This window comes from Mandrillus leucophaeus, unplaced genomic scaffold, assembly GCF_000951045.1.
Source record: "Mandrillus leucophaeus isolate KB7577 unplaced genomic scaffold, Mleu.le_1.0 Scaffold9, whole genome shotgun sequence".
In the NCBI taxonomy this organism is placed as follows: Eukaryota; Metazoa; Chordata; class Mammalia; order Primates; family Cercopithecidae; genus Mandrillus; species Mandrillus leucophaeus.
In genome coordinates, this window is record NW_012109807.1 from 8069105 (window position 1) to 8093192 (window position 24088).

Sequence of the window (24088 nt, forward strand, 5' to 3'; positions counted from 1 at the left end):
TGGATTTCTTTAGTTACGTTTTATGATTGAAGCAAAAGTTTAGCACCATCTAAGACAGCATATAATGCATGCAAAGGAAATACTTCAATTATATATTTTAAATGGTGAGTGTACAGGGACCTAAATAGAAGTAAGGTTGGTACACTTAAGTTGAAATAGCAAACCACCAATAGGCTGTGATAAGTTATATCACGATAGGCTGTGGTGAGTTATATCATGATAGGCTGTGATACGTTATATCACGAAAGGCTGTGATGAGTTATACCGCGATAGGCTGTGAGACGTTATATCATGATAGGCTGTGATGAGTTACGTCACGATAGGCTGTGATAGGTTATATCGCGATAGGCTGCGATGGGTTATATTGTGGTGGGCTGTGATAGGCTGCATCACGATAGGCTGCGATATATCACTATAGGCTGTGATAAATTATATCACAATGAGCTGTGATAAGTTACATATATGTATAAGGAAATATATAGAACTATTAAGAAAATTATACAAAGCAATACACTCAAAAACAGTATAAATAAATCAAAATGAAACACCAAAATATGCTCAAATAACCCATAGGAAGGCAAGACAAAAGAGAAAAATGAGAAACAGAGGAAACACACGAAAATAATAAATAAAACGAGACACTTAATCCTTAAATATGAATAATTACTTTACATACAAATGACCCACATATACCAATTACATGACAGAGATTGAAGAGTAAACAAAAGCATGACCCGATTTATGCTGTCTACAGGAAACTCACTTCAGGCATAACAACACAGACAGGTTAAAGGTAAAAGGATGGACAAAACATTATTACGCAAACATTTATTTTTAAAAAGCAGAAATAACTATATTAATATTACATAAAGTAGACTTTAACAGAAAGAAAATTTACTAAGGACAAAAAGGGGCATTATGATGATAAAATTCTCAATCCACCAAGAAGACAACAACCCTAAATGTGTATACCTCAAACAACAGAGCTTCAAAATACATGAAGCAAAATTTGATGGAGATGAAAAGAAAAATAGAGAAATCTATTTTTATCTACTTTATAATAGAGTTGTAATAGATAGAATAGGTAGAGTCTTATGGTTGGGGTCTTCAATACACCATTCTTTTTGTTCTGAGGGGTGCACATTTTATTGGAAACCTTAAATAGTCTTCAGATAGAACATGTTTTCAATCAAGGTTCTCCTGTGGCTTACACAGAAACCTGAAGTTGTTTGGATTAGGGGAAGGAGAGGGACAGTACAGCAGATGAGTGCTTAGTTTGCCAAAAAGACCCCTCACAATAAGTGCTCTTCAGCCAGCGTATCAGCTTTCGCCAAAGCTTCTTCAATGGGTTCCATCACTGAAGGCCTGTTCCTGTTCTGAGACATGGTCATGTTCACCTACCAAAATCTGCTGGAACCCTTTAATGGTCTCCTTCAGGAGTACTGACTTCCCCATATGACCTGTGATGACCTCAGCAACCTGGAATGGCTGAGACAAGAAATGTTGTATTTTCCACATTCAAGACACAGTCAACTTGTCTTCCTCAGAAAGTTAATCCATACCCAGTATGACAATAATGTCTGGAGGGATTTGTAGCCATGCAGAATCTTTTGAACCCCACGGGCAACATTATAACGCTTATTGCCAACAATGTTGGGATCCATGATGTGAGAGATGGAGTCCAGAGGATCCACATGTAGATAGATGCCCAGCTCAGTGATAGCATGGGGTAGCACAGTGGTGGCATCCAAATGAGCAAAGAAAGGCAAGGGCAGGGGCAGTCGAGTCATCAGCAGGTACACAGCCTGTACAGAAGTGACAGATCCCCTCATGGTAGTGGCAATCCTTTCCCCACATCGTACCCACCATGTCAGCGGCCAGGGTAGGCTGATAGCCCACAGCAGAAGGGATTCTGCCCAATAAGGCAGACATCCTTGAGCCAGCCTCGATGAAGTGAAAGACATTATCAATAAACAGGAGTACATCTTGAACTTCTTGGTCTCTGAAGTATTCAGCCACAGTCAGTCCAGTCAGAGCTATCTGGGCATGAGTAGCAGGTGGTTCATTCATTTGACCACACATCAGCACTATCTTGGAGGTAACCTCTTTTAAGTTGACAACACCAGACTCCATCATTTCATAATATAAGTCATTGCCCTCACAGGTCCTCTCAAAAACACCAGCAAACCCAGAGTTAACACCATGGGCTTCGGCAACATTGTTGATTAATTCCATGACGGGTACGATCTTGTCAACTCCAACACCACTAAAAAGCCCAATTTTGCCACTCTTGGCTAGGGAGCTAGCAGATCCACAACTTTGATACTAGTCACCAGAATTTCTTGCTCAACACTCATTTCCATGAACTCAGGAGCCTCAGCATAAATGGGAGCAAACTGTTTTATTTTGATGGGACCGCTTTCATCAATAGGCTCTCCGATGATGTTCATGATTCTGCTCAAAGTCTCAGGACCAACAGGACTTTTGATTGGTGCACCAGAGTCCAGGACTTTCTGGTCTCTAAACAAGCCTTCTGTACCATCCATAGCATAATCCTTACTGTGCTCTCACCCAAATGCTGGGCCATCACGAAAACCAGCCTGGTCTCCCTGCCTTGTACTTGCTGGGCATTCAGAATAGATGGAAATCCCTCATCAAAATGGACATCTACCACTGCACCAGTGATCACCACAATACACCCAGTGGCGGTGCCTGTCTTCAGCAAAGGTGATGTTTGTGCCACATAGTTCCTGGTAGACTGGATTGCTGCCAGAGTGACCCATGGCAAGACCTGAGCTTGGGGTAGCAACACTGAAGGGCTGAGTTCCTGCAAGGCCCTGGAGGCTGAGGCAGCAGACACATGACCCACAGAACTCAACAAGGTAGAATTTGGGTGGAGACTAAGTGTTACCCAATACCCCACTCTTAATGATTGACAGAACAACTAACCAATCAGCAAGGATGGAGAGGAATTGAACAATACCATCAACTAACCAGATCTAATTGAGATTTATAGACTACTCCACCCAACAAAAGACTACACATTCTTTTCAAACATTGGACATTTGCAAAAATAGACCATATCTTGAGTCACAGAACAACATTTAACAAATTTAAAAGATGTAAAATCATATAGAGTATGTCCTCTGACTATAGTGGGATCAAAATAGAAATCAATAACAGAAAGACAACATGAAAATTTCCACAAACATTTCGAAATTTTAAAACATGCTTTGAATAATTCACGGTCCAAAAGTGAAATCACAAAGAAAATTAAAAATTAAATAGTACTGAACGAAAATTAAGTTGTTTTGCTTAAAATCTGTGCGATGTACCAACACAGTTCTGGCAGGAAAATTTATGGTACTAAAAGCTTTACTTACAATAACATAAAAATATCCCAAAACTATAATTTATGTTCCTACCTCAAGAACCTAGAAAAATAAACTCAAGAGCAAAATAAACTCAAAGCAGGCAGAAAGAAGTAAATAATAAAGAACATAAATTAATAAAACTCAAATAGCAAAACAATAGAGAAAATTGATAAAACAAAAGGCTGATTGTTAAAAAGAATCAATAAAATTGACAAATTTCTAGCAAGATTTGCAAGATAAAGAGAAAAGACACATATTACCAACATCAAGTATAAAACAGGGCCTATTACAACATCTCTTGCAGTCACTGACAGAACAATAAGAGAATATTATGAAAAACTTTATGCTCATAAATTCAACAGTTTAGAAAAAATTGAACACTTTTTCAAAAACCACAAACTACCAAAACTCAAGATGAAACCAACAACCTGAATAGTTCCATGCCTATTAAAGAAATTGAATTCATAATTAAAAAGCCCCTGAAAAGAAATATCTGGGTCCATATGGTTGCAATAGAGAATTTATTGATTGATTGACTGACTGACTGAGACAGAGTCTCGCTCTGTCACCCAGGCTGGAGTGCAGTGGTGCCATCTCGGCTCACTGCAGCCTCTGCTTCTGGGTTCAAGCAATTCTCCTGCCCCAGCCTCCTGAGAAGCTGGGATTACAGGCACCTGTCACCATGCCCGGCTAGTTTTTGTATGTTTAGTAGGGATGGGATTTTGCCATGTTGGCCTGGTTGGTCTTGAACTCCTGACTTCAGGTGATCCTGCCTGCCTTGGCCTCCCAAAGTGCTGGGATTACAGGCGTGAGCCACCATGCCTGGCCGCACTAGAGAATTTTATCAAACATTCAAAGGAGAATTAACACAAGTTTTACACAATGCACTCCAGAAAATAGAAGGGGAAGGAATACTTCCCAACTCACTCTAGGAGGCCAGTATTACACTGATACGCAAAGCAGACAAAGACAGCACACACACGAAAAGCCTACAGACCAACATCTCTCATGAACCTAGACACAAAGGTTCTCAACAAATATTAGCAAATTTAATCCAACAACATGTAAAATGCATAATACATACTGACCAAGTGGGATTCTATGTAGTCAGAGTTGGTTCAGAATTGGGAAAAAAAAATCATATGAGCATATTAATTTGCACAGAAAAGGATTTGGCAAATGCAACCTTCATTCAGTATAAAAATTCAGTACATTAGGAATAGAATGAAACTTTCTCAATCTCATAAAGAGCATGTATGAAAAGCTTGCAGCTCATATCATATTTAATGGGAGAAGACGGAATTCTTGCCCTTTATGATTGGGAAAAAGGCAAGTATGGCTGCTCTCAACATACCTGTTCAATGTAGCACTGGAAGTTCTATCTGCTGCAATAAGGCAAAGGAATAAGTCATAGAGGTTGGAAAAAACAAAAACAAAAACAAAAACAAATACTACTGTCTATTTGCAGACTACCCAATTATCTACACAGAAAATCCTGAGGATTACAGTTGTCCCTTAGTATCTGTGGGGGATTGGTTCCAGGGTCCACCCCCAACCCCATGGACACCAAAATCTGAGGATGCACAAGTCTCATATAAAACGGCATAGTATTCGCACATAACCTACACAATCCTCGTGTACACTTTAAATCATCTCCAGATTACCTATGTTAGCTAACAAAATGTAAATGCTATATAAGTAGTTGTTATATTGTATCTTTTAAGTTTTGTGTTTTTTAATTGTTTTATTGTTATGATTTTTACCATTTATTTTTGCCAAATATTTTCTTTTTTTTTTCTTTTTTCCTTTTTTTTCCTTTTTTTTTGAGACGGAGTCTCGCTCTGTCGCCCAGGCTGGAGTGCAGTGGCGCGATCTCGGCTCAGTGCAAGCTCCGCCTCCCGGGTTCATGCCATTCTCCTGCCTCAGCCTCCCGAGTAGCTGGGACTACAGGCGCCCGCCACCTCGCCCGGCTAATTTTTTTGTATTTTTAGTAGAGACGGGGTTTCACCGTGTTAGCCAGGATGGTCTCGATCTCCTGACCTCGTGATCCGCCCGTCTCGGCCTCCCAAAGTGCTGGGATTACAGGCTTGAGCCACCGCACCCGGCTTATTTTTGCCAAAGATTTTTAACCCATGGTTGGTTGAATCCACAGATACAGAACTTGCAGATATGGAGGGCTAACCATACACAAAACACAAAAAGGAAAATAGTAAGTAAGCCTACTCTAAGGTCAAAAGATGCAAAGTCCACACACGCAAAACAACTGTGTTTCTACACACTGACAACAAATAAGTGAAAACCAAAATAAAAAGTGCAATACCACTTACAATTGCTCCAAAAAAGTACAATACTTAGTATATACTTAAACAGGTACAAGAGCTGTATGCTGAAATTATAAAATTCTGATGAAAGAAATGAAAGATCTAAATACTCGGAGAGACATACTGTATTCATGGAATAGACGAATTAACACAATAAAGATGCCAATTCTTCCTAATTGGATCTATAGATCTAATGCAATTTCTATCCAAATGTCAGCAAGGTTTTCAATAAGCATAAAGAAGTTTGTTTTCAATTTTTATATTGAAAATAAAGGCCCAAGAATAGCCAAAACAACTCTAAAAAAGAAACATAAAGTAGGAGTAGTTGTTCTTGATCTTAAAACTCACTATACAGCTATAGCTGTCAAGAAAGTGTGGTCCTAATGGAGACATTAACACATATAACAATAGAACAGAATAGGGAACCCATTCAAAGACCTGCAGACATATTCAATTGATTCTTGGCAAATGAGCAAAAACAATTCAATAGAGGAGGAATAGCCTTTTCAATAAATGGCGTCACAGAAATTGCACATTCATAGGCAAAAAATAAATAAACTGGCCGGGCGTGGTGGCTCATGCCTGTAATCCTAGCACTTTGGGAGGCCAAGGCGGCAGATCACAAGGTCAGGAAATTGAGAACATCTTGGCCAACATGGCAAAATCCCGTCTCTGCTAAAAATACAAAAATTAGCCTGGCATGGTGGCACATGTCTGTAGTCCCAGCTACACTGGAGGCTGAGGCAGGAGAATCGCTTGAACCTGGGAGGCGGAGGTTGCAGTGAGCCGACATCATGCCGCTGCACTCCAGCCTGGGCGACAGGAGCGAAACTCCATTGCAAAAAAATAAATAAATAAACCTCAACCTAGATCTCACACCTTATACAAACATTAATTCAAAACAGATCATAGACTTAACCATCAAACAAAATTATAAAACTTCCAGAAAAAGGGACATGGGGAAAACATCTTCAGGACCTAAGTAAGGTTAGGCAGAGTCTTTAGAACTGACATCTTGAACTGAACAAAAATAGTTATAAAATGTAATTGGCATCTTCATTGTGTTAATTCGCCTATTCCATGAATACAGTATGTCTCTCCGAGTATTTAGATCTTTGATTTCTTTCATCAGAATTTTATAATTTCAGCATACGGCTCTTGTACCTGTTTAAGTATATACTAAGTATTGTAATTTTTTGGAGCAAAAATAGTTATAAAATGTAAAATGTATAAAATGTATAGCTAAAGCAGTAGCTGGGGGTGGTATTTATACCATTAAATTCTTAGATCTAAGAAATGGAGATTTAATTAAAAAAACAAAGCAAGTAGGAGGAGAAAAATAATAAAGATAGCAGGAATCAATACAATTTAAAACATTTGTTAAAAATTAGAAAATCAAAGAAACAAAAAGTTGGTTTCTCGAAAAAATTAACAAAATTGAGAGAAAAATAAAAAAAGCTCTTCAAACTAACCAAGAAAAAAAGGCAGTAGACAAAAATTACCAATATCAAACATCACCACAGATCTCACAAACATTAACGAAATGATAAGGGAATGCTGTGAACAATTCTACACCCATAAATTCAACCCCATGCAAGAAACGGACTGCTTCCTTCTAAGAAACAAATGACCAAAACTAACTCACAGAGGGACAGATCATCTGAATAGTCCTGTATCTATTAAAGAAATTGAATTCATAGTTTAAAACTTCTAACAAAAAAAGAGGCCCAGATGGTTTCATTGGTAAATTCTACCAAACTGTTAAGGAAAAATCATATCAATTCTGTACAATCTCTTTTAGAAAAAAAGAAGATGGAATATTTTCTAACCCATATTATGAGGCCAGCATTTCCTGATACTAAAATTAGACAAAAATTTCTAAGAAAAGAATCTACAGACCAATATTCCTCATGAATGTAGACAAAACAATCCTCAACAAGATAGGTTAGCAAATTTAATGCAGAATATATTCAATCTATAATACATCATGATCAAGTGGAGATAATCCCAGAATGCAAAGCCAATTTAATATTCAAAAACAAATCAAGGTAGTTCACCGTATTAACATATTAACAGACAACAGATCTGCCAAGTCTAACTTGGAAACTTGGCTTTATCAAAATTAAAAGCTCAATAGATGCAGAAAACACATTTCACAAAATCCAATATTTGTTTATGGTAACAATCCTCAAAAAAACAAGAACAGAAGGGAAATTGGTTAACAAGATAAATCGCATCTACAAAAAAACACAAAAAGAAACCAAAAAAAAAAAAAAAACCGAAACAAAACAAAAAAACCTCACAGCTAGAAAAGTTATTTAATAGTGAAATATTTAATATTTCCCCTCTAAGATCAGGACAAGGCAAGTACGTTCTCTCTCACCACTCCTGTTAAACATCATACTGAAAGTCCTAGCCAGCGCATTAAGGCAAGAGAAAGAAATAAACACTATATGGGTTGGATAGGAAAAAATAAAATCATCTCTGGTCATATATAACGTCACTGGAAATCTCAAGTAATCTACAACAAAGTTCCTAGAACAGGTAAGTAAGATTAGCAAGGTCAAAAGAAATAAGGTCAGTATACAAAAATCAACTGTAATAAAGAATTAAAATTTATAATTTAAAAAGTACTATTTACGGCCGGGTGCAGCGGCTTTCGCCTGTAATCCCAGCACTTTGGGAGACCGAGGCAGGTGGATCATGAGGTCAGGAGATCGAGACCATCCTGGCTAACACGGTGAAACCCCATCTCTATTAAAAATACAAAAAATTAGCCGGGCGAGGTGGCGGGCACCTGTAGTCCCAGCTACTTGGGAGGCTGAGGCAGGAGGATGGTGTGAACCCGGGAGGCGGAGCTTGCAGCGAGCCAAGATTGCACCACTGCACTCCAGACTGGGTGACAGAGTGAGACTCCGTCTCAAAAAAAAAAAAAAAAAAAAAAAAAAAAAAAAAAAAAAAAAAAAAAAAAAAAAAAAAGTACTATTTACAATAGTAACAAAAAAGACTCAAATAAATTTAGAGGTACACAGTGTTAGATGTCAATTCTCTTGAATCTGATCTATGGCAATCTCAATCAAAATCCTAGTGTACTGTTTTGTAGATTTCAACAACTGATTCAGAAATTTACAAGGCAGGTCAAAGGAACTATATAACAGCCCAAAAAAATCGAAGGGAAATACAAAGCTAGAGGATTCAGGTTAGCTGATTTCAAAACTCAGTATAAAGTCACAATAATAAAGACAGCGTGATGTTGGTAGAAGTACAGACACCTATTAATAGTCCAATGAAACAAAAATAGACCCACACAGATATAGTCAAATGATTTTTGACAAGAAGCAATGGTAATTCCAGAGGGAGAGACAACTTAGACAAACGGTGCTGAATCCTGACTCACACCTTATAAAAAAACGAACTCAAAATGTACCCTATTCTTAAATACAGAATGTAAAACCATTACATTTGAGGACGAAAACGGGAGAAAATCTGCATGACTTGGATTTAGCCATATGTTTAGCTATGGGACTAAAAGCACAATCCGTAAAGAAAAGTTGACAACTTGGACTTCATGAAAATTAAAAACTTATGCACAGTGAAAAACTCTATTAAGGAAATGAAAAGCCATAGATTGGGAGAAAAGTTGCAAATTGTAAGTCTGATAAAGTTCTTATATCCAGAAACTCAAATTTTTTTTTTTTTTTCTGAGATGAAGTCTCGTTCTGTCGCCCAGGCTGGAGTGCATGGAGTGCAGTGGCGTGATCTCGGCTCCCTGCAAGCTCTGCCTCCCAGGTTCATGCCATTCTCCTGCCTCAGCCTCCCAAGTAGCTGGGACTACAGGTACCCACCAGCACACCCAGCTAATTTTTTTGTATTTTTAATAGAGACAGGGTTTCACCATGTTGGCTAGGATGGTCTCGATCTCCTGACCTCATGATCCGCCTGCCTCGGCCTCCCACAGTGCTGGGATTACAGGCATGGGCCACTGCACCTGGCCCAAGGAAACTCAATCTTAAGAAAACAAACAACCCAATTAAAAAATGGGCAAAATATCTGAGCAGATACTTCACCAAAGAAGACATACATACAGATGGCTAATAAGCATGAAAAGATGAGTGTTAAGTAAGTGCAATTAAAACTACAATAGGATACCATGAGACATCTTTCAGCCATATTAGAATGTCTAAAATAAAACAACCTGACAACATCAAAAGCTGGAGAGGATGTAAAGTGATTGTAACTCTCATATATCGCTGATGGGAATGCAAAACGGTACAGCCACAGTGGGAAACAGTTTGGCAGTTTCTTATAAAGTTAAACATACGCTTCGCATACTGGCCAGCAATCTCACTTCTAGATATTTATTTATATTCAAATGAAGTGAAAACTTATTCTTGGAAACCATTTCCCACGGGTCCCATGTATTTCTACATATCTTGCAACAGACGTGCTGTCTGCTCTGGTTTATCTTTTCAAGATGTAGACATAGGGAACAGCCTTAGAAAACAGAAATACTGTCTCTCTTCAAAGCAAAGAGTAGGCATGCTTATTGTCTGGTATAAAGATAACACCCAACTCTGGAGTGAAGGGCCGGCATGCTCACAGTCCATTATAGAAGATTTGGTTTTCTTAAGTCCAGGGCCCCCTCCTTTAACACCACGTAATGAATGAGCAAGTGTCGCCTGGTCCTCATTGTTTTCACCCTGCGGGAATTGGGGCTCAGGGAGCAGGTGCAAGAAAATGCTGCTGCTCTGGCTACTGCTTTTGCTGTGGGTAATAAAGTCATTTGTCTCTGACCCAAAAGCCTTGGTGTTCTCCCGGCAGCCACATTAGTTTGCAAGTAAGGTAAAATTTCAGACTCTTCACCGTTCTCGACACCTTTTCACACAAAAACCTGTAGGCAAATATTTATCACAGCTTTATGTATAAAACCCCAAACAGGAAATAACACAGATAATCTTCAACAAGCAATGGGTAAACAAACAGTTTTACATCCATACTCATCAATAAAGCACTGCTCGTTAATAAAAACACTACTTATCAATAAAAGGGAATAAAGTCTTGATTCATGAAATAAGTTAGATGAACTTATAAGAACTGATAAAGTTCTTATATCCAGAAACTCAATCTTGTTTTTTTTTTCTTTTTTTTTTGAGATGGAGTCTCGTGCTGTCGCCCAGGCTGGAGTGCAGTGGTGCAATCTCGGCTCACTGCAAGCTCCGCCTTCTAGATTCACGCCATTCTCCTGCGTCAGCCTCCTGAGTAGCTGGGACTACAGGCACACGCCAACACACCTGGCTAATTTTTATTTGTAATTTTAGTAGAGACAGGATTTCACCATGTTAGCCATGATGGTCTTGATCTCCTGACCTGGTGATCCGCCTGCCTCAGCCTCCCAAAGTGCTGGGATTACAGGCATGGGTCAAGTGTGTTAAGTGAAAGAAGCTAGAACCCAAAAGTTCTATTGTATGATTTTGTTTATATGACATTCTGGAAAAGGAAAAGCTATAAAGACAGAAAAACAGAGCAGTGGTTGCCAGGAGGGAGGGGGAGTTGGTGACAAAGGGGCATATGTGGACATTTTGGGAGTGACAGAATGGTTCCCTTTGGTACTGTGGTAGAGATACATGACTCCATGCATTTATCAAAATCCATGAACTATCACCAAAAAGAGTGTGGGTTTTTTATTGTATGCAAATTAAAGTAAGATTCAACTAGGATGTGGAGGAAACCAAGGTGAAATGCAGACTAACTGAGCCAATGAGTCTAACTGGGTCGCTAATGAGTGACATAAGCACGCTAAAGAGATTGGGTAAGAAAGTTACCTGACTTCACAGCTCTGGAAGACAGTTTTTTGAATGGATACTGTAAAGTTAAAGCGGAAAAAAAAAAAAGCTGTATACAAACACTATAGCTGATAAATTTGTTTCTCGTAGAGTATGAACTAGCAATACTGAACCTATACGTACAGTAGGGTTGAAAATATAAGTAAATACGTTATAGGTAATGAGAATCAGGTTTCTTCTCGTTGAAGAAGATGCAAATAGGTTCCTTACAAATGAACCCTGGGCTCTGGGTTGGAATTAGAGGTATCAGTATGAATGCATGATTTGTTTGCTTATTTAATATACAGAGTGATATACAGATAAATAAACATAGATGTTTGTGGATACATGGAGTAGATATAGAAATATATATATTTAATAGATATGATCATATATATCTATATATTATATAGATATTTTCTATGTCTACATATTTCTATCTCTGTCCACTGAGAGGGCCTAAAAGCAGTGATACAATCCAGTAGCAGTAACCACCCCCGGGCGTCCAGATCTTGGTTTCTAAATACCATTCCGTAATAAGAGAAACCAAGGTTCCTTGGAGTAGTGGTAGATTTCAGGGCTGGGGCTGGGAAAATATAAGATTATCATAAAACATCTTATAGTGACAGAAAGTCAAGAAATGCTGAAGGGGGAAAAAAGGTGGATGCATATTTAAATATTTAGAAGCAGCATAAAAGAATTCCCAATGGCCAAAGTAACAAAATTTTAGTAACAAAATAAGTAACGATAGTATTAGATTATAGCTCTAAGAATAAAATAAATTTCCATGAGTCCACATTGAAATAAACATATAAATGAATAAGTAAAAGGGGGACAGGGAAATCTTTTCCTTATAGAATAATTCCAATATAGAAATGTAAAACGAATAGAGGAAATATAAAATCACCTCAGCTCAGTAATAATTGTTGTAAGGATGATCCAACATTGAGTGCTAAAATTGTGGGCAAAAACTTAAGGAACAAACGATACTTGCAGAGCCTCAGAGCATCTCCTCCAAAACTTTTATTATTTACAAAGGGAAAAAAAAGGTAACTTTTTGGGGGAAACCTGGCAGATGTCACCTTAACCAAATGATCAAAGTAAACATTGCTGGTCATAGAGCATATCGGCATCACGCGTGCTTTCAGGTGATCCACTGGGAAGAGTATCGCCTCCCCCAAATCCATAACCAATCTAATAATGAGAAAACATCAGGCAAAATCAAACTGTAGGACATTCTACAGAAGAATCTGAATAGTACTCTTCAAAAGTGTCAAGGTCACGAAAGACAAGGAGAGACTGAGGAACTGTCACAGATTGGAAGAGACTAAGGAGGCATTGCAACTAAATGTCATGTGAGATCCTTGGCTGGATCTTGGAACATAAAAGGAACATTAGTGGAAAACTGATGAAAGCTGAATAAAGTCTGTAATTTAGCTCATAGTGTCCTGTGAATGTCTCAGTTTGACAATTATACCATGGCTATGTTAGAGGTGAACACTGGAGAAAGTTAGGTGAAGGGTAAGTGTGAACGCTCCGTACTACTTTTGCAACTTCTTTGTAGTCTAAAATTATTGCAAATTTAAATGTTAAAAGCAAAACAAAATCCTCTTACAGGATTTGGGCAGCAGAAATGTATTCCAGGTGGTAAACAGAACAGCTCTTCCCTCTGAGCCCATTCTCAATAGTCTTTTGTTGAAAACCCTACTGCTGAAAAGATGGTGGCAAAGCTGGGGAAGACCCAGACAGAGAGACCCCAGGGAAACATGGTCTGAGGATGGCACCTGTTTTGCACCTGCTCCTCCCATCTCCCCCCTCAACTACTGGGCAGGCGCCACCACAGCTTGCGCTCCCCTGGCCTTAGGAATGGCTGTGCTTGTTTGGGGACCTACTGCTGCAGGACACCAGCACAAAGCAGGCTCAGACCACCCTGAGTGCTACCGGGTTGATTACTGGACCAAACCAGCCGAAAGAATAATAGAATTTGGCTTTATTATCATTTTTAAAAAATTAATTTACTTTTAATTGACAAAATTGTATATATTTACAGTATACAATGTAATGTTTTGATACATGCATACACTGTGGAATGAGTAAATCAAGTCAATTAACGTATCTATCACCTGACATATTTTTGAGTTGTGAGAACATTTAAAATCTACTCTCTTGACAATTTTCAAGTACACAATACACTGTTATTAACTATAGTTACCATGCTGTACTCCAGAACTTATTCCTCCTGTCTACCTGAAACTACGTACCTTCGACCAACATCTCCCCATCCCCAGCCGGCACTCTGCTCCCAGTCTCTGGTAACCACCATTCTACTCTCTGCTTCTACAAGTTTGACAGTTTTAGATTCTACATACAAGTGAGATCATGTGGTATTTTTTCTTTCTCTGCCTGGTTTATTTTACTTAATATAATGTCCTCCAGGTTCATTCATGTGGTTGCAAATAACAGGATTTCCTTCTTTTTTAAGCTGTGCAGTATTCCATTGTGTATATATGCCACATTTTCTTTATCCTTGGTCCTTTTGAAAATGAATTTTGGACATTCAACAAGCCAGCAAGGGAGCATCAGTGAAAATTTGTAAGGAGACAAGAATTGTGCTTTATAGGAATATGTGTTTTTAGCCAAATGGCTAAAATCTGAATAGATGGTTGACTCTATTCATTAGTGATTTTATATAAAGCAGAACCCAATGATGTTTTTATCCAATGAGATTATATAGATAATATCTTGTTATCATAAACCCTAAACTAGTAGGCTCTGAGTTAACAAGGTATTTCCTATTGTTCTGTCATAAAAGCACAGAACCAAAAAAAGAAAAAAAAAAGGACAGAACATATGTCACAAGTAACTTCACTGGTTAATCCTGGAAATTTAACAAGTTGGGTATGAATTCAACACTATTTCCCAGGATAAGGTGACCAGTTAAATTAAAATCTTACAGGCATTATTATTTCTTATAGAACAGATTTACTTCTCCTATTTTTAAAAACAAGTCACAAGGGAGTCCTAGTGCATCTCAGTGATCTGCCGATGTCTACTTGTGACTTTCTGTCAAATCTAAGACTCTAAACTCAGGCACTAAATTATTTTAAAGATGTTTGTGATACATATTTGCCTTTTAAAAAAAGATACAGAGCCTTGCTATGTTGCCCAGGCTGGTCTCAAATTGCTGAGCTCAAACGATCCTCCTACCTCTGCCTCCCAAGGAGCTGGGACTACAGGTGTGCACCACTATGTCCACTTCCTATATTTGACTTTTTAAGAACAACTCTTGGTCTCAATTGTAGTGTATCTCAAATAATTGGAATGCTATAATGCTATATGTTATACAAAATTAAGGTAAGTTCAAGATAAGAAAATTTAGGGCAAGGAAAATCCTTCCCAATAGTCTGTGTAAATGCCAAGGGCAGTCACCTCTGAGGAAATGATTTCACCTTCTTACTATATTCTCCTGCCCTAGCTCTCTTCTTGCAGTCAGTCCTAAACACTCCGATTGTACTGTATATTTCCACATGCTCCTTACTTTTGAACAAAGCCCACTGATAAGAATGGCTGCAATACATCTTTTGCAACAATAATGAAATTTCAGAAGAAAAAAATCTGAATGTCTGAGTATAAAAAAAAAGTCTGTTTTGAAATGTGTTTTCATAAGGGGGTTTCAACCTGAGCCAAGGGCAGAGCTGGAAATAGAGAACTGTGAATAGATAAGAAGAGGCTCATTTACACCTTATATTGACAAATGAGGTTGGATTATAATGTGATCACTGCAAGCAAAACAAAAGTCTACATGCTAAGCCACTTCCATCCTGGGAGTGCAAAACACCTCTCGAGAACGTCTGTCCTGTGAATGAACTCAGTGCACAGGTGAGAGACTCCTATGCTGCTTCTCCCAGCTTAGTCTCCAACTTACCTTCATGTCTCTAATCCAGGACTGAGCCTGTTCCAAATTATCTTCATTGACTTCGGCAAGTTGTTCCCGCCAAGCAACTGCTTGACCATCAAACTTCACAAAATTAAACTTACTTTTATATTTCAGCTGTTCCTACAAGAGACAACGACAACTTAACCATAAAACCACTCACAGGTAAAAAAGGGTTAGGGTAGGTCACAGTTTGGTATATTTTAATCACAATGATCTCTATTTTCAGTTTAAGAAGCAAAAAATTATATTCAATAGAGAATATCCTATCTAGTATAAAGGGCATTTGAATAAAATTTATCCAGTTTGTGTGTGAAGACGTTTACAAATGTATATATGATTATATATTATATGCCACATATATGTAAAAGTTTATATATATAGTGTGATATTAAATAGTGATTTTAATACTAACATTAAGGATATACCAAATAAGCACACCAAATACAATATGCTTGAAGAAAACAAATCTAAAACATCATCATCATTTCAGTCATTATCTTTTAGGTAAAGCCATTATTCAGTTACAACTTTATTCACTTGTTCATATTTCTCCTGTAGAGCTTTGTTAAATTAAAAAGTGCATTTTGTATTTCTCAAACACTCCCGGCTATTATTTCTGTGGTTAATACTTAACGTCAGTACTACGAACTGACAGCAGTACTGTGATGCCATTTGACAGGTATGGACACTAGGAGTTAGGGCACTTGGGCAACCTGCTTCAGTTCACACAGCTCAGAGGCAGCACAGGCAGAATAAGAACTGGAAGCTTCTAAACACCAGCCTGCACCCCTCCCATGCACCGGGGTACACAGCATCCTTAATAAACATTTGCAATTAAAAGTGCTAAGATGAGGAGTATCTGGAAGACAATGGAAGTGTGTATATACCACAGATTTCAGGACAGAGAAAATCTGAAACAATGAACACAGTAACTCCCTTAAGCAACTCATGTGTGACAGAAAGAATCCACCAGAGATAGGGTCTATTTGCAAAGGAGAAGTGATGATTCTTTAACTAGCAAAAGGGAGTATTTCTCTGAATTTGGCTTTCTTAGGAATTTTTTAGTGCAACAAGCCCCTCTCCACTGCTCATAACCATCACAGACGATACTTTGTGGAGACCCATTTATGACACACAAAACCCCACATGCATGAACCGATAGTTCCATCTAACCTGTATGAACTGAACGATCTTGTCCTTCACCAAGTCCAGTTTGCTCTTCATTGAGTGAGACGTGTCAATGAGAATGTAGATGCAATCATTACGCAATTTTCCAAAGAGGCTTTGACTCCCATCCTGCAGCCATTTAATCCTAGGCAGGAAGTAGGTTGAAAGTGAGAGCCTGCAGGCAACAAGAGAATCTTCCCAAGAACTTAACAATCTGCAGAGGACAGAGCTGCGCTGTGCTGTTTATACCAAATCTTCTGTGAGTGGATCATTCGCTTCGAGGTTTTTCTGCAGAAAATCCTACATTTGGGCTGTAGGATGCACTACCCACCATCAAGCCAAGTAAAACAAAACGAAGAAAATCAATGTGACAGAAAAATAAATCCAATGTGGGTGCCAAAGTCAAAAATACATTACTTCTAGTCATCTGATATTTTGAGGACCTCAGCTATGACTTCAGACTATTTGTTCTTCTAATCTGGCTGACTGTAGTCAAGCTAGTAAAGCCAGCACATTCCTGAAGCTTCAGTGAAACTTACGCACAGCATCAAGCAGCCCCAGAGCTCTGTAATAACCAAGGCCCAGGTGGCTGTATGAGAAGGACTGCTTCTGCGGTCCATGATCAGGTTCCCATCTCATGTAAATACATGAAATTCATAGCCACAGGCAAAGCCTGTGGGGTGGAGGTAAGGAAAGAGTACGGAAAAAATATTTGAATTGAGTTCAGAGTTCAGCAAAGGCTAAGAAACTAAAATTTGAATGGCAAAATATTGAAAGGACATTACTGCACAGGAGAAAGGGAGAGAGAGAACATGCTCCAGAGATCTGCAGAAGGGTGTCCTCGAAATTTTGGCTAACTAATGATCAAGGCATGCATGTGAAGAAACTACTGAAGCCAAAGAAGAAATCACCAGAGGAGCAGGCGGATCAACCCCTCAGAGCTCACACACGGCTAGGAGCGGAGCAGGCGGATCAACCCCTCAGAGCTCACACACGGCTAGGAGCGGAGTAGGCGGATCAACCCCTCAGAGCTCACACAGCTAGGAGCGGTCCGTCTACCAGCCAGAGTGGGAAAACCTCCTTAACACATGGGCCACCAAGCAGCATTCTTGAAAGAGTATTGCCTTAGTAGTAGGATCAAATGAACCCTGGACTAAAAGCTACCCTGGATCTACTCTAATGTAATTGAAAAGCAACTCCTAGAGAGATCAAACTGGTTTAAAGTAACTTAACTGCATAAAAACATATATAAAAATACAGTGAAATCTAGTACCTGACAACGTAAAGTTAAAATGTCTGGTATCCAATAAAAAAATTACCAGGTATACAAAGAAGCAAGAAAATATGATCCATAACCAGAAGAAAAATTGATCAACAGAAACAGATCCCAAAATGATACAGATGATAGAATTAGCCGAAAAGGATGTTACACAGCCTTTACAAATATAATCCATATGGTCAAAAAGGTAGAGTATAAACAGAACGAGGAGAGAAATGGAAGATATTTAAATAGACCCAAATAAAACTTGTAGAGAGATACAATACATGAAATTTAAAATACACTGCATGGTATTAATAGTAAATTAGACATTAGGAGAAGAAAAGATTAGGGAATAAAAGACAAAGCAAAGGAAACAATTCAAAGTTAAACTCAGAGAGAAAAAGGACAAAAGTACTTTCATCAGAGAGAATTAGTGGCCTGTGGAACAATATCAAGGAGTCTAACATATGTGTAATCAAAGTAGAAGAAGGAGAAGAGAGGGGGAGGCAGAAAAAATACTTGAAAAAATATGACCAAAATGTTTTAATTTTTATTGAAACAATGCACCTACAGATCCAAGAAGCTCAAAGAACCCAAGAAGAAGAAAAATAAAACTACACCCAGGCATATCACAATAAAATTGATAAAATCTAGAGATAAATAGAAAAATTTTAAAAGCATCAAAGACATTATGTGTGGAGGAACAAACAAAAATATGACAGGAGCCTTCTTGTAAATCATGCAAGCCAGGAGACAGTGGAGAAGGATTTTCAAAGTACTGAAAGATAGAACTGTAAAACCAGAGTTCTACGCTTAGCAAACACATCATTCAAAAATAAGGGTAAATTAAAGAGTTTTTCAGACTGAAACAGCTCATTCATCACCAATAGACCTGCACTACCAGAAATATGAATAAACTTCTTCAGGTGGAAAAAAAAATGATGTCAAACAGAAATGTGGATCCATACAAAGGAGTAAAAAGCAACAGAAATATCACATATGTGGTTAAACATAAAATACATCTATCCCAGTTTTTAAACTAGTTACAAGACAATTGACTGAATGTATAGTGTAATGCATGTGTAGAAGTAAAGTGTACAATAATAGAAAGGACGGAAGTGGGAGTGAAAGTTGTAAGATTCCTATAATATACATGAAGGGATATAATATTATTTGTAGGGTGACTGCTAAGATGCATATTGTAAATCCTAAATAGTCACATACACACATCAGATAAACAGAACAAAGAGGTAGAGCTAATAAGACAATAGTGGAGATAAAATGTAATAATAAAAAATACTCAAAAGAAGGCAAAAAATGAGTAAAAAGAGAACAGAAAACAAATAGCAAAATATTTGATTTAAATCGTATCAAATCAATAATCACATTAAACGTAAATGATCTTAACACTCCAATTAAAAGGTGAAGATTGTAAGGTTGGATTAATAAAACAATGCTCATATATAATTATATATCTTGTGTCTGTAAGAAATCCATTTAAATATAGGATGCAGACAAGTAAAGATGATAGAAAAAAAAAATGTAGGGTGGCTAAACTGCTATCAAAGTAAATTTCAGAACAAGGAATATTGCCAGAGATATAAAACAGGCATTTCCTAATTACAAAGCAATTGGTTCATCAAGAGAACGTAACAATCTTAAATGTACATGCAACTATTAATAGAGCGTCAAAATACATGGAGAAAAAAAAGAACTGAAATGAAAATTGAAGACTATAGTTGGAGATTTCAACACTCTTTTCTCAGTAATTTATGGAACAACTAGAGAAAATCAGTAATAATATGAAAGACTTGAACGACACTATCAGCCAACTTGAGCTAATTGATGCCTGTAGTATACTCCACCCAACAAAACCATGTTTTTTTCCAAAATCTGTACTACAAAACAGGTCCCAATAAATTTATAAGAATTGAATCACACACTATTTCTCTGTTCACAGTGAAATTAAAACAGAAATCAGTAACAAAAGCTATCAGGAAAATCCACAAATATTTGGGAAGCAAACAACACATTTATTTTTATTTTTATTTTTTATTTTTTGTGACAGAGACTCCCACTGTCACCCAGGCTGGAGTGCAGTAGTGTGATCTGCAAGCTCCGCCTCCTGGGTTCAAGCAATTCTTCTGCCTCAGCCTCCCAAGTAGCTGGGATTACAGGTGCCCACCACCATGCCCAGCTAATTTTTGTGTTTTTAGTAGAGCCAGGGTTTCACTACGTTGGCCAGGCTGGTCTCGAACTCCTGACCTCCTGATCCAGTCCCCTCGGCCTTCCAAAGTGCTGGGATTACAGGCGTTGAGTCACTGCACCCAGCCTAAACAATACATTTCTAAATAACCCTTTAGTCAAAGAAGAAATGATGGAGAAAATTAGAAAATATTCTGGTGATTGAAAATGAAATACAATATATCAAAATCTGTGAGAGGCAGCTAAAGAGTACAGAGGAAAGGTATAACACAGTGGGCAATACACGTGTGGCCTAGAAAAGAATGTGAGTATGAAACAGAAGCATTTCTCAGCCTCCTACAGCAATGTGTGACCAGTGTGATAGCTACACGTTGGCTTGCTGTTTTCGATAAACTGCACTGGCATCAAGGCAGCTGGGATCTGAATCCAAACAACCCCCTTTTTTTTGAACAAGGCTATCAGCAAACCATCAGATGGCAACCTTGACTTAACAATGTTTGTTGGCACTTTCTCTCAGTTGAGCTTTTACTGGTGTATATACACCATGGAGTACTACTAAACCCTACCGAAGAATAAAATTCTGTCATTCGCAGCAGCACGGATGAGCCTACAGGACACTACGTTAAGCAAATTAAAGTCAGGCACAGAAAGATAAATGCCACATGTTCTCATTCATATGTGGGAGCTAAAAGTATCTGAGCGTATGGAGGTAGTGAGTAGAACTGTATCAGAGGCTGGGAAAGGTAGAGAGAGAGGATAGTGAGGTTGGTTAGCGAATATCAAAGTTTAGCTAGACAGGAGGATCAAGCTCTGGTATTCTGCAGCTCTGGAGGGTCAATATGGTCAGCTACGATTTAGTGTATATTTTTTTAAAAAGCTAAATGAGAGAATTTTGAATGTTCACAACACACAGAAATGATGTATGTTTGAGGTGATGGACGCGTGAGTTACCCTGATTTATCTTGGTACATTGTATACACACACCTAAATATCACTCTGTATCACATAAATAGGTACAAAATCATTTTGTGTCAACTAAAAATAAAAGAGAGGAAAAAAGATCAAGCAGATGAGAATTTTCGGAGCGAGGAGACCACTTGTATCTTCCTGCAAGTAACACCAACCTCCTTCGGATCCGGGCCAGGGCTGTGTGGATTCTGTCACTGTACCACCTGCACTTCTCTCTGGTAATGTTCACGTGGACCAAGCTCCCGTCCTTCCAGGCAGCATGCACAAACCTGCTGCAATATTTTGCATGGACTGTCTTCTTGTTGGTCTCCTAAGGAGAGGACGAAGGACAGAGGCCACTCAGAAACTGTCCAGAGAGAAGAGCGTCCAGATGGCACCTCCAGCTCTGTCGTATTCACATGGCTCTTAGCACTCACTCTACCATCAGTCATTCCTTTGTTAGTTCAACCAAATATGTTCCGCTGCCCGCTTCCTATGGAGCCCTGCACTAGGTGCCATGAACATGGGCAAGAAAGATACATGCGATCACACGTGTGCCCCAGAAAAGCTAACGATTCCAGCGTAGAGACACCCCCCACCGACACACACACCACACACACACACACACACACACACACACACGTGCAGAGAGAGAGAGAGAGAGAGAGCGCAATGCGGGGAATTAGATACTCAGTCCCTAGCACTGGGCTGAGACAGTAAGGACCTGGCAAGTCCTGGTAAAGAAGAGAGAGCGACAGAGCTCACAGTGGACTAGACAGCCAGGGAGACCATTCTGGAGGAAGCGGGACTGAGGCTCTCACGAATCCTCTTCTCCTACCAAGAACCCCATTGCACATCTAGCGCCCTCCACCGGGACAGACGGAGCGAGCCCTCCTCAGTCGGCCTCTATCACTCGGCCCACGGGCGCTCACCCAGTGCTCCTCCGCTGGGAGACCTTCTAGACACCAGGAACACAAACACACACAACGACCAAACCCCTGCCTTCTCGGAGCTCACAGTGCAGGAGGGGAGCCCAGTAATAAGCAAATCACGACACACCAGGTCAGAGGATGACACGCAGAGTAAGGCAAGGAGGAAGAGCAGAGAGCAGAGAAAGAGGGGAGAGACGGGAAAAGTTAGAACCTCGCAGGGAAAGCCTCCCAGAGACAGTGAACCAGGAGAGAAGGCCTGGAGGAACGGAGTGTGGTCATGGGGAGGCCAGGAGGAGGTCAGAGGACACAGCAAGAGCAAAGGCCGGAGCTGGGAATCCGCCCGGCATGCTTGTCGAATTTTAGGAAGGCCAATATTGCCACAGGAAAGGGATAGAGGGAAGAGAGAGTGAGAGAAGCCGGGACACACGAAGAGGAGGGCCAGGAGCAGGTCCTGTAAAGCCTGACAGCTGTCGGAAATGAGCTGGCTTTTGCTCTGAGTGAAAAAGGACTCCTCCCAGGGCTTTCATGAGAGCAGCGACACGTCTGATTTATGGTCTCACAGCTTTACAGCGGTTACTCTATAAAGCAGACTGGACGGCCAAGGACCAAGGGCAAAAGCAAAGAGCCAGAAGGTCACGGAGTTGCATGGCCCCGGGCAGCCAAGGTCATGGTAAGAAGTGGTCAGATCCTGAATGACAGGCACGTTCTGAAAACAGAACGGACAGTGTTCACCAAGAGATCAGACGTGCGTATGCGAGAAAAGAGAGGAGTCAGGCACGACTCTGAGGTTTCCAGGCCGGGACCTGAAAGGGTGGAGTTGCAATCAATTGATAGGAGGAAGGCTGTGGAAGAGCAGCTCTGAATGGGAAAGACCAAGATTTAGCATCTGATATCTCAGGTTCAAGGTGCCTATTAGATATCCAAGCAGCATGGCAGTGGTCGGGAGATCAGGGAAGGCCACAGGACTGGAGGGGTACATTGTGAAGTTGCCAGCCCGCATGCACAGGGGATTAAAAGCCATGGGACTGGAGGAGACCACCTGGGAAATGAGTGTAGACAGAGAAGCGATCAGAGCACTGCACCTCAACGTCCTCCGGCATCGACAGGTTAAGGACGTGGAGAAGTCACAAAGAAGACTGAGAAAGGAACAGCCAGCAAGATGGGAGGATAACCAGCAGTGTGTATTCTGAAAAACAAAAAGAAATTCAAGGAAGTGACCAACTAGATCAGCTTACTAACAGGTCAAGCAAGAAAGAGACTGAGAATGGACCCCCGGATTTAGCAATTCGGGATCTCTGCAATTTGGGATCTCTGCAAAACATGTGTTTTGGTGGAGAGGTGGAAGTTGGCAGGCGGGCGGGGGGTGCGGGTTCTGCCTGATGGAAGCAGGTCCCAGGAGCATGGGAGGAGAATTGAAGAAGCAGAGGAAGGAAATGTATGCAACTCAACTGAGGAATTGAATTCTAAAAGAAGCGGAGGCATGAGGCACAGCCAGAGGTACACATGGGATCAGAAAACTTTTTAAGATGGGAGAAACGGTGGAATGTGTGCGTGCTGATGCAAATGATCTGGAAACGGGGGCGATAGGAGGCTGTGATGCAGAAAGGGAGAATGAATAAAATGAGTGGAGAGAGAGTCATGTACCCGTGCAGGGAGTAGCCTTAGACAGGACAAGGACAATTCGGCCTGGGAGAAATAAAGGTAGATGGCAGACACGGGGGGCTGAGATGTGGAGGCAGAAGCTCGTGACGCTCCCGTTGATGTTCACGGCATGGGAGGCCGGCTCACCTGCGGAGAGTGAGTGTAGTGAGTGTGGAGCGGAAGGTGCTGGGTGTTTCAGGAGGAGAGGGCAGCCAGCGAGGGACTGAGTGGACTGCTGGGCAGCACAAAAGATCCACTGACATTAGTGGGCGTGAATTTACAGTGAAACCAGGCATTGCACTGTGGCTGTTTTTCTCCAGTTTCTACCAGTACAGTTAACTGCACGGAGATAAGCCAGAAAAGGCGGAAAGTTGGATTTAGCCAGGGTTAAATCTGGGGTTTTGCCAGATGAATGCAATAGTTTAAGGGGAAATTGGTTGAGGATGCATGGGAGGATAGAGAGGACAGAGAGGAGGTGGT

The 24088-nt window shown here is 39.8% G+C and overlaps 1 protein-coding gene and 1 pseudogene across 2 annotated transcripts in view; both read right to left on the minus strand.

The window, feature by feature from the left end:
- The window catches only part of VWA3B (von Willebrand factor A domain containing 3B), a 250566-nt gene that overhangs the window by 117784 nt on the left and 108694 nt on the right, over positions 1 to 24088 (minus strand). Inside the window, exons 10-12 of the mRNA XM_011969675.1 lie at positions 21212 to 21366; positions 16628 to 16766; positions 15443 to 15574 (exon numbers count right to left, since the gene is read on the minus strand). Coding sequence (XP_011825065.1) covers positions 15443 to 15574; positions 16628 to 16766; positions 21212 to 21366 — 426 coding nt within the window. The remainder of the gene's footprint in view (positions 1 to 15442; positions 15575 to 16627; positions 16767 to 21211; positions 21367 to 24088) is intronic.
- On the minus strand, positions 1293 to 15095 carry LOC105531686 (annotated as a pseudogene). The gene is made up of 2 exons (XR_001004844.1): positions 14947 to 15095; positions 1293 to 2900 (listed from the first exon to the last, which is right to left on the minus strand). The product of XR_001004844.1 is annotated as an ATP synthase subunit beta, mitochondrial pseudogene (transcript).